This window comes from Ipomoea triloba, chromosome 9 (assembly GCF_003576645.1).
Source record: "Ipomoea triloba cultivar NCNSP0323 chromosome 9, ASM357664v1".
NCBI classification, from domain to species: Eukaryota; Viridiplantae; Streptophyta; class Magnoliopsida; order Solanales; family Convolvulaceae; genus Ipomoea; species Ipomoea triloba.
The window spans coordinates 23,562,105-23,574,084 of record NC_044924.1 but is presented as its reverse complement, the minus strand read 5'-3'; the positions used below and the strand labels follow the sequence as shown (position 1 = coordinate 23,574,084).

The 11,980-nt window shown below is 37.0% G+C and overlaps 1 protein-coding gene across 1 annotated transcript; it reads left to right on the top strand.

Moving 5' to 3' along the window:
- The first annotated feature begins 4,129 nt into the window (after positions 1–4,129).
- LOC116029787 lies at positions 4,130–5,308 on the top strand. The gene has a single exon (XM_031271829.1). The coding sequence runs from the start codon at positions 4,130–4,132 to the stop codon at positions 5,306–5,308; it is 1,179 nt and encodes a 392-aa protein (XP_031127689.1).
- The last annotated feature ends 6,672 nt before the right edge of the window (positions 5,309–11,980 follow it).

Here is an 11,980-nt window from a genome sequence, read left to right as displayed (position 1 = left end):
AATCAATTATCCAAATTCAAGTGACTAATTCCAACTTAAGGGAATTCCTTACCTTGTAAAGGATTTCTAACACCTTAGGAAGCAATTTTGGATCCTTTCCCCAATTTTCACCTTAAAACCTAGGTTCAAAATCAACACCATAACATCATGTATCAAGAAATTAAACATAGATTCATAACCTAGGAAGGATTACAAAGCTTTCTACCGAATAATATCGAAAACTTAGCGAATAAATTGGAAGTTTAGAAGGATTTGGCTATGGAACTTTGGAAGAAAAAATGGTGGAAGATGATCACACCTCTCTCTCTCTCTTTTTGGCATTTGGGGAAGAAAAGGGAAAAAAATTCCTTTTATATTTAATCCCAACTTATGGGATAAGCTTTAGGAAAAAATAATAAAATAATAAAATATCTCCACAACATATCAGTTGTGGTCCAAACAGATAAAGTTTCGGTGGAAAATAATCCAGAAAGAATAATTTTCGAAACCACAAATTTATTCCAGTCAAAAGCTCCAAAATGGGCTAGGTTCGGTACACTGCGGAAATTTCGCGGTGTACGATCAGAAATAAATTTCGACCCTTATAGCTCATCCAATTTCAACTTAACTAAGCAGGAAGTTCATACTTAGTCATAACATGCCTAATCATCAATTTTTAAGGAAATCCGAGCTGAAAATTCGTCCTCGAAAATTTTACGGTTCGTGACCGGCACGAACGATCGCAGCTTAATGACAACTATACCTCCGTACAAAAATTCCCTTGACATATCGGGAGATCATCTTATGAATGTCATAGCCTAAAGATATATTTTCCGACCCTTAGACTTATCGGAAAGACGAGGGGTTACAGCGGTGGTCGGCGGCTGAGCAGCGAATGAGCAGCTACGGTCGGTCTTCGACGTGCAGCGACTGAGCAGCTACGGTCGGCGGCTGAGCAGCGAACAGCAGCGACTAAGCAGAGATTGAGCAGCGACTGGAACAGCAGCGGCTGAGTCGGCGGCGTGCAGCGATTGAGCAGCGACCGTAGGTGGGCGTAGGAGAGCTGGCGGTTGTGGGCGGTGGGCGCCGGTGACCGTAGGTGGGCGGTGGACGCCGGTGACCAGCAGACCGTAGGTGGGCGGTGGTTTGCGTAGGTTTGCGTCGTATTTGTTTGGGGTTGGGAGGTTTAGGAGTTAGCGATTGGGCGGTTTAGGGTTGACCGATCCAATTTTATTTTCCTTTTATAACATTTGGCGACGGATAACACGATCCGTCGCAGAGTATATTTTTTAAAATCCCGCCTTTCAATTACTTAGCGAAGGATTTAAGGTTCCGTCGCTATATATAGCGACGGAACCTAACATCCGTCGCTACAAATCTGACATACGTGAAACTTAGAGCACCTTAGCGACGGATATGGATATCAGTCGCTATTGTTTTTAAACAAATAACGAAAGCTTCATTCATCTAGCGACGGATTTGAGATTCCGTCGCTATTTCTAGCGACGGACCCTCAAATCCGTCGCTAGATTACAAACACAATCCAATGGCCGATTTTTCTTAGCGACGGATTTGGATCCGTCACAACAGTCTAACAAAGAAAATTAAAAAACGGGAAAAAATACTCTAGCGACAGAACAAATCCGTTGCTACTTTATTTTAAAAAGCCGCCAACCATATTGTAGCGACGGATATTTGTGTCCGTCGCTAGTTTTAGCGACGGAGTCAAATTTCTGTCGCTACATATACTTGTAAACGTGTATTACGAATTTTTAAGTTCAATATTCGTCGCTATTTTGTAAAAAAAATAAAAATATGCCTTAATACATAGCGACGGATATATTTCCGACGCAAATCCGTAGCTAATCAAATTTTTAATCAGCCCGCCAAAATTCCGTCGCTAATCCGTCACTAAACCGTCTTAATTTTAAGCGCGATAATTTACCGCTAAAATTAGTTACGGATTTAACGACCACCCGTTTCCGTCGCAAAGTACCGTCGCTAGGGCGTCGCTAATCCGTCGCTAACTTCCAATTTTTTGAAAAAACAAAAATCCGTCGCTAATCCGTCGCTATACCGTCGTTAACTTAGCAACGGAATTTATCCGTCGCAAAATCCGTCGTTATTTCCGCGTTTTTTTGTAGTGCATGAAATTAAAAGTGAAAGAAAGTTAGAATGGATAAGTTAAAAAACTTTTTCTCTAATGAGATTCAATTAATTGTTGAAAAAATTGTAGGTAAATATTTTAACATTTTCTATATTGATATTTATGTTGAATGTTGTGCTAATGCAACAATAATTAAGTTAATATATTGTTTATATGTTTTAGGATTTTCTCGAGCTACAATCTTCTCAAAGATCAGAGTATTTGTTGAATATGGAAGAATAGATATATTGATTGTTATTTTAGAGAAATTAAAGATGAACATCATGTTCGTTTTAGAGGTATAGGAAGATGATTTGACATAAACAAGTCTTTTGGCTCTACACCACTAGCTAAAATAACATATATAAGGATGAAGTTAAGCATATGATTGGTAAAGCCTTAGAAGAGCAAAAACAGGAGCTTATTGCCTCACCATTTCAACAAACATTGATATACACAATGAAGATGAATTCACAATTCACAATTCTCCCAAACTCCATATTCAAAGCTAGTGGATGAGATAGTTGTGCATGCCCTACCACCTATCTCACAATGAAAGAGTTAGTTCACCCGATCCTTTTGCTAATAATATATTTGATCTCGTAATATTTTACATATAATTTTCTTATCTTTATTTTTTCTAATATTAATGATGAGCATATTTTATACGGTGATTTAAGTAAGTTTTTATATGTTAATTTCATTACTTATATCTTGTATTTCATTATTTTTAATATATATATTTTTGTTATATTAGAATTAGGGAACTTAGTTAATAAATAAAATGATAAACAAGCTTATTTGCTAAAATAGATAAACTAGTATTATATTACTAGTGAATCCCACTTGGCAATTAACTAAAGCATTAGCATCCTAATTATATATGTTTAAGTATTTCTCCTTTGCGCAAAAGTGCAGGATTGATAATTATTTTGTCCTAAATGAACTGCAAAAAATTAAAAGTGTTGGATAGTAGTCTCTATTAAGAAAATTTGTTTAAAGATGCATACTTCTATTTTAAAATTTGTGAAAAATGTCAAAAGACTAGATCTTTAATATATCTTATAAGAATAAAATGCCTCAAATTCCCATTTTGATTGTTGATAAGTTGAATTTTAGCGGTGGGTGGGAAGTAAGCTGAGTAAGATGTAATTTTTCTCGGGTTGTCGTTCTCTTAAGTAAGGCACATAGGAATTGACTAATGTGCGGTTAAGCACAAGAGTACAAGAGCCATAAGAAGCTAGATCTCATCTCTTGGTAAGAAAGCATGATTAAAGAAACAAGTAATTATAGTAGGAAACAATATAAGAAAGCAAGTAAATAGAGCAACAAGTAAACAATCAAAGAGTAAATGTGGACTTGGACTAAGCTTTCCTTGCTCGAATGCAATGAAGAATCCTAGGTATGAAGTAGTGTAATGCATTGAACGGAATACTCGGAAAATGTTACTCCATTGCCAAAGTCGAACACTAGTCTACTTGACCTATCAATTAGTAGAACCCTACCATTGTAACACCTTACTACTCACATCATTTTATCAAACACATTGTGTCCACATCTTCTTCCAAGCTCCTTCTCGGCGCATGGTGGGAATTGCAAGTAGAGTAGACTATAGTGTACTCCCAATCTCTTGGCAACTATACATTTCCTAGACCTCTTGTCCGTCTGGGTCCTAACCACGAGACTCTATACAAAAGTCCACTTCCAACAAGAATTTCTATCAATTAATGCATTACTTTACTTCATATAATTGCAATTCAATTTAGTCATACATCCTCACAAATAGATTTAATTAATCTGATTCCCTAAGCAATTAGCCGCACATGATCATAATTGGAAAGCAAGCAACAATTGGGCACATGCATGAAGCCATGAGAGAATAGAAATGGAAATGAATGAGAACAAACTTAGTCAATTGAAATTGCAATTTGATCAATTAACCTTCAACAATTGTTTGTCAATTAACCTTCACCAAATTGTCTCCAGTTTTCTCTCTAGAAACGTATGAGTGTTTTTTCTGTGTTTTCTCTCGTGGCCTTTGTGTCCATTGTCTTTGCGTTTTTGCTGTTGGCTATGGAGACTGGTATGACGAGCGGTTTGGCGGAGGCATGTGAAGCCCTGGTTATTGCTGATGATGCAGAAGGTGTGATAGTCGAAGTTGACGGTGACGATGAGGCCCAAGGGTTTCTTGACTTTCGTTACTCGGCGGTTGGCCGAGTCGTGTCAGATCGCACGATCAAGTTGGTTGTTTTTCGTGATGTTATGGCTAAGGCGTGGCGTCCAGTTAGGGGAGTGAATATTCGTGAGTTGGGTTCAAATCGTTTTCTTTTTACGTTCTTTCATGAAAAGGATATTGCTAGGGTGTTGAATGAAGGTCCGTGGACCTTCGACCAGAATTTGGTGTTGTTACGGCGTTTGGAGAATGGGGATGACCCAAGGAGTCTGGAACTTAGTCTGGCAACTTTTTGGATTCAGGTTCATAGCCTTCCTTTAGGATTTATGTCTGAAAGGGTGGCAAAAATCATTGGGAATTTTGTGGGGAGTTTTGTGGCTGCTGATCCTTGGAATTTTGAGGGCGGGGTGAAGTCTTTCATGCGCGTTCGCATCACTGTGGATGTGTCTAAGCCATTGAAGAAGCGTATGAAAATGAAGAGACCTGGAGGTGAGTGGTTCTGGGTGGACTTTCGCTATGAGCGGTTGCCTTCTTTTTGTTTCTCATGTGACGTCATTGGTCACGCGGATAAATTTTGCCCGGTAAGTATTGACTTGCCGGACGCTGGGGGGGAGAAGCCGTATGGTGTGTGGTTACGGGCGGGTAGCAGGAGGGGAGTGGCGGTTCCGGTAAACAAGTGGTTGGTATTGGATTCGCCGGCGGGGATGGGCGGTGGTGCGAGGGGAAATTTTGAAACGGTCACTAATGATGAGCATTTATTGTCTGGTAATAATGCGGCTGTTTCGGGGGAGAGGGGAACTGGTAAGGCTGTGCATGAGAGTGAGGGAGGGGATATGAATGCTGCGTTAAATGACAATGATGGGGTGGTTATTTTTGAGCAGAAAAGACGTCGGGTTGGGGATGAGAGTGAGGAGGGAGTAACTAAAGCCAATTGGGCCAGCCCAATGATGGTTGAAGAGAATTCTTTTGAAGAGGTGGGTTCTGGATCCCAGGCCCACCGGGTCCAATGAGTTGTTTTAGTTGGAACTGCCGTGGGCTGGGAAACCCATTGGCAGTTCAGGCCTTATTGGGCTTCGTTCGTCAGAAGAGGCCTGATATTTTGTTTTTGTCTGAAACTTTAAGTAGTGCTTTTAAGATGGAGGGTATTCGAATAAAGTTGAATTATGCGAATTGTTTTGTAGTCGCACCCGAGGGTAGGAGTGGGGGGTTAGCTTTATTGTGGAATGGGGGTATAGATGTGGAGGTGGTCAGCTACTCTAATCACTATATTGATACTAAGGTCCATGGGACTGGCGTTCATCCTTCTTGGAGATTCACTGGTTACTATGGGCAGCCGGAGAGGGGGCGTAGACGAGAGTCTTGGGAGCTTCTCAGGTACCTTTCATCCCGCAATAATCTACCTTGGGTTATAGTTGGGGATTTTAATGATTTGCTTTGGGAGAGGGAGAAACAAGGGAGGGTTCCTCATCCGCCTGGGTTGTTTAGGGGGTTTCGGGATGCAGTAAGGGAGAGTGGTTTGTCTGATTTGGCTTTTGAAGGTTGTCAATTTACTTGGGAAAGAGGGAGAGGTACTGGTAATTGGGTACGGGAGAAGTTGGATAGGATCCTAGTTACTGATGGGTGGCGTGAGTTGTTTTCGGGAGCGCGAGCTTGGTCGCTGGAAGGTAGTAGCAGCGATCACTTGCCTTTATTTTTTGTTCTCCAGACGGGGAGGGTATGGCAGCCTAGGCGGCGGTGCAAGTTTGAAAACTATTGGGGTAGGAATCCTGAATGTCGGGAAGTNATTTATCAATTTATAAAATATGAAACTAATTGGTATTAAATTTGTTTCTTCATAGAGAAATAAAAATGTAGTGACAATTGATAAAATTATCAAGTAAAACAAGTAAAAGAAATATGAATGCAATAAATGCATATGTAGTCAGGGGTAAGTAGACAGTTGTGGAGCATTGATAGTTGGGGTGGATTAAATAGGTAGGTGGTAGTAAGAATAAATAAATATGTCATGGTGCATAAAAAGAATATGATTATATTAAAGGAAAATAGGAAATAGTGATGGTTGGGGTAGGTACGTGGCATTTGATGGATAGGTAGGTGGGTGAAGATAACGATAAAGAATAAGTGAAGTGAATATATATAAGTAATGATAATGGTGATTATAAATGATGGTAATGGAAATAGTTGTAGTGGCATGGGTACGTATGTAGGTATTGATGAGTAAGTATGTTGCCAGTCGAGGGGTAGGTAGAAGGTAGCTAATGGGATGACAGATAGTAAGCAGGAATAGAGGCAAATAGATAATATATATACATGTGGATAATTTCATTTAAAAAAAATTCTTATTAGCAGTAAACTAAAAATTAAATATTCATTTATTCTTATTGATAATTAGTTTCTTATTGATAATTATTTAAAAACTAAATAAATTAATTCTATAATAATATACCTACTGGAATTAATCAAATATGTAACACTAGCAATATTTATTGGAATCTATTTGTAATTTAATTGTATGGCTTTTATCCCCTGTGTACTAACATTCAAATTTCTTGTGGATAGTGGGACATATCGGAGTTGGGTATAAATATATAATAATTATTATTATTATTATTATTTTGTTTTCAGATAGCAAAAGGAATTTTAGACCCACAATCAAGATGTCATTCCCTACTCCTAAGTGCCATATGCCACAACTAAATTTGAATCAAGATATAATCACGGAAATCCTTAAAATGCTGCCTATGAAGTCTCTATTAAAATTTAGGTGTGTTTCAAAACCTTTGCGTGATATAATCTCATCTCCAGAATTTGTCAAATTGCACCTACATTTTCAATCGAAAAAGGATAATAAGGTCATGACATATAACAGTTTAAATTGGATTATTAGCTATATGTCCTTGTTTTCTATTACAGAAAACAAGCAATCATCATTTCGCAAGTTTATTACATACGACCCCTCAGTCTCAATCTCGGAAGGTGGTTTCGAGTTTTTGGGTTCTTGCAATGGGCTATTTTTCTTTCGTGCTAAACCGCACCAAATAATCATTTGGAAGTCTTCATCAAATGGAAACCTCAAGACAATCCCAGATGTCTGGCAATTCGGCTACCTGAGCATTTTTTGGATTTGGGTATGATGACTACCCAAGCAGGAATAGAGGCAATTCGGCTACCTGAGCGTAATGATGACTACAAGGTTGTTTATGTTTATAATGCTAACAATGGTGATGAGAATGTGGTTTTGGTGTCTAGTTTTAAGAATGGGACATGGAAAGAATTGAAAGAGAGCTTAGTAGTGGGTTTGTTAATCCCATAATTGTTGTGTTTGTGAGTGGTTGTCTCAACTGGTGTAAAAACAACGTAGCTGACAGTGACGGGAATTGGAACCTAGCTAATTTCTTTTAACTTAACCACGGAAACTGCCAAAGCTATGGCGTTACCCAGCCATTAACATGGGGCTGCTATTTGTATAAGTGAATTAAGATGATTCCTTTTTGCAGGTTTTCATCACAAAAGTCAAATGGAAGTTTGGATGATGAATGAGTATGGAGTTGAAGAATCTTGGACTAAACGAGTCTGCATTTCAAACTTACCAGTTCATCATCCACTTCCCGGGGTTTAGAGAACGCTGCATAGATAGCTATATGTAATGCTAGGATCGCAATTGCACATGTTTCGGAAAATGGTGATATTCCAATGATGGTTGAGCGTCAGCTGAAGCTCCATAGGCCTAATGCTAAAAGGGGTAAGAATTTTATTATCACCTATGCTCTTGGTTATATGGTAACTAGCTACGTGGAGACCCTTGTTTCACCAGCCATGATCGGTCTGTAATTGATGATTGATGTAGTGGGCTACCAGGCAGCCAACAACGTAGCAGCAATGGTTGTAAGTTAATTGTTCATGTCATGTTGGGGGAAGAACATTTTGCTTTTTGATGCGTGTATTTAGAGGTTATCATCAATGACTTTATGATAACATAATGTTGAAAGATATATAAAATAGCATTATTATTGTGTTATTTGTGTATGTGCATTATGAAGTAAATATTACTAGGCATGTTTAATTTGGTGAGAACTATTATTGATTTCTGTGAATGCAAAACAGGTAAGATAGAAATGTTTCCAAGTTAAATTTCATTGGATTTTAAAATGCATGTACCCGCACGGACACACTGTTTTGATGAGATTAAAATTGTTTCGATTCAGAGAAGCTTTGTACTCTTGGACTAGACGTCGCCTTAAGGATTATTATGACTTTGGGCGATTATATTATCAATTGTAATTTTGACGATAGAAGAATAGAGACAAAGGCGAAAGCTTGAAACATGATTATGGGTTATATTTCATCTATGGAGTGGGGGTTTTAATTTAGTGCATGCATGGAGCAAAAATCTATCTATATTCGTCCTAGGCAGATTCCATACATACCTTTAATTTCATTATAAAACTACAGATTCATTAAAATGTCATTACACATTTAATTTTCTTAATGAGTTAATTTAATTCCATGAATGGTTCTATTACTATTGTCATTTATCAATTTTTATCTCGGACTTTCAATTAGACCATAAATTGTTCCATGATTATTGGTCTTTAACAATTGTCATCATTTATGTACTTTCAATATGACCATAAATGATTCAATAACTATTCATTATGTTCCAAATTTAGTCTTCCGACTAAATATTCATTTAGTAAATATAAAATTTAAGGGTACTAATGTAAAATTAGCTAGCGCAATTGCCTCTCCATATTTGCATATTTAAAGGTGATGAAACAAATAATTTTTTTTCTTTTTGGTGTGGGTGAAACAATAATAATATCATCACATCAAATTTGTTGTAGAGACTTATCCGTAGCTAGCCTAGTCCAAATTCGCTTATGCATCAACTTATTCTTCACATTCCCACTAATGTAGAGCCCAATGCATTAAGTTTATGAACTCAATTTGTCCATCTCAACAACAAGCTAATTTTTGGTTGTAAGGACTGGAGTATTCTGCTTTCATTCCTTCTTTTATTTCAGCTTCTGCTTGTAAGGACATGGAAAATGTTTAATTTATGGTTTCCTTTTTGGTTTTCAAAAAAAAAAAAAAAAAACAACCTTCAACAATTGTAGATAGAGTCCTCCAAGATCCTAAACAAGTTGTCAAGTTGATCTTAGAACCTTATATACTTTCTCTCTACAAAGTTAAAGTACAAGAAGTGAAATATGAAAAGTGGCAAAAGGTCCTCTCATCTCCTTCAACACAACTATTTATACACAATATCTCTAGAGCAAGTATGATTGTAGTACGTGCATACGCGGATTGCTTTGGCTAGTATTCCTTGCATACGCTCGTACTTTCGCTCGTATAACTTTCTAGATATGTGCGTACGTCGCAATAATTAGCGTATTTGGGTGCGTACAAATCTCTACCTTTGCAATTCATCTCCCAGTAAGAGTGTATTGCCAAACGTAGGACTTTCTGCCTGCGCCTATACGACCTAACTACAAGTGTACTAAACTTGTACTGCATGTTGTCTCGAATTCTTCTCCAATCTTAGCTCTAGAATGACCAAAATGCGCTTAATAAAGCTCCATTTCCCTAAAATGTACAAATGCGCCCACAATTAGTCCTTGTTTTTAAATCTATGCAAATAAGCAATTATAACCACACAATAGCTCAAAAAAACACAATTAACGCATAAAATGTCTCCAAAAGACCCCATAAAATAAAACAATTTTTACACTTATTAATTGTGGAAATATTTCATGTGTGGGGCATTGATTTCATGGGACCTTTTCCATTATCTTGTGGCTTTCTTTATATTCTTTTAGCTGTTGATTATGTTTCAAAATGGGTGGAAGCAAAAGCCACCAAAATTGGTGATTCCTCAATGGTTGTAGATTTGATGAAATCCAATTTTTAATATATATTTAGAGTTTCATGTGTTGTTATAAGTGATTAAGGGAGTCATTTCTACAATAGAGCAATTGAAGCATTGTTCAAGAAGTATGGAGTACATCACAAAACAACGACTATATATCTTCACCAAACTAATGGGAAAGCTGAAGTGTCCAATCGAGAGGTCAAGTTCATTAGGGAAAAGATTGTGAACACAAGTAGAAAAGATAGAAGCTTATGCCTAGATGGTTTTTTATGGGCTTATCGGATAGCGTACAAAACTCCGATAGGAATGTCCCCATATTGGTTGGATTTTGGAAAAGCTTACCATTTGCTCGTAGGGATTGCACATAAAGAGTATTGGGCAGTACAACTTTGTAATATGGATATGAATAAGGCAAGTGAAGAGAGGAAATTACAATTGCAAGAATTAGAAGAGTTGAGGTTAAATGCTTATGAAAATTCCAAGATATACAAGGAGAAAACCAAGGTGTTCCATGATAACATGATTTTGAGAAAAGGTTTTGAGATACGTACTTGTTGGATTGGACCTTTTGTTATTTCTAACATTTTTCCTTATGGTGCAGTGGAGATCAAAAGCATTGATACAAGAAAATTTTTAAAGGGTAATGGTCAGTGGTCACATGTTGAAACCATTTCACAAGGGAATGGCAGTTTTGAGTTTGGAAGGGGTTGAATTAGCACTCCCAAAGTATTTTGATTGATAAAGACACATTTGGGGCTTCGTCGGGCATAACGACGTTAAACAAATGCGCTCTTGAGAGGCAACCCAATTCAATAACCCATCTTTTTCTTTGTTTCTTAATTTCTGAATAAGTTTACTTGGAATATGCTCAATTTATTTGTGAATATGTGAAGTTTTAATGTGCATACATTAAGGACAATGAATGAGTTAAGTGTGAGGGAGAGTGTTGCACATTGATGATGGGTAAACCTTGGTAGTATTAGACTTGATGGCTTATTTGGATTGCTTTCTTGTTATTTAGTTATATATCTTAAGCTAGGAGTTAGGATATACTTTTGGTTTAGAGTTTTAATACATGAGAGAAACAAGCATGATTTTACCCTTTTTTGTGCTTGTATTACATTAAGAAAGAAACTATATTTTAAAATCCTTGTTAGTTTTATTGAATGTAAAAGTGCAAGACTTGATGCAGTTTGACCATTTTGGTGAGCTATTGAGCTTGAAGAGCAACACTTTGCTGAATTTTCTTTGTTGTGTGATATTAAGCATGGCTTGTGTATGCTAGAACTTGCCCATAAATGCATTTTGAGACTGCATTCAAGTGAGTTAGAACATGAAGATGAAAATGGCACCTAGGTTGAGTCACTTTTAGCCATAAAACCCTACCTTGCGTTTTAATTCCTAGTGAGCCACTTTGAGGTTTAGCCTTTTTTTTTTCTTTTAATTACCACACTACAAGACATTTCACCTTATCTTTGTTAATTTCTCCAATAAATTTTGAACACTTGAGTTGAAGGAATTATATGAGCCTGTTTACACAAAGTCTTGCTTATTTTTATTGACAATAAACTATTTACTATGAGTTCAAATACTAATTAAGGAAAACTAAAGAAGTGTAGTCCTTGTTAGGAGTTAAATTAATTTATTCAAGTGATGGTTATCTTTATGTGAGATATTGTTTTCCGGTGTAAAATGAAGTTGAGAGATCTAGAAAAGGAAGAGAACAAAGACAATTGATAGAAGAGTCTTAGAAAAATAGGAAAAAAAAAAGAAAAGAAAAGAAAAAAAGTTTGAATACAGTTTTATGAAG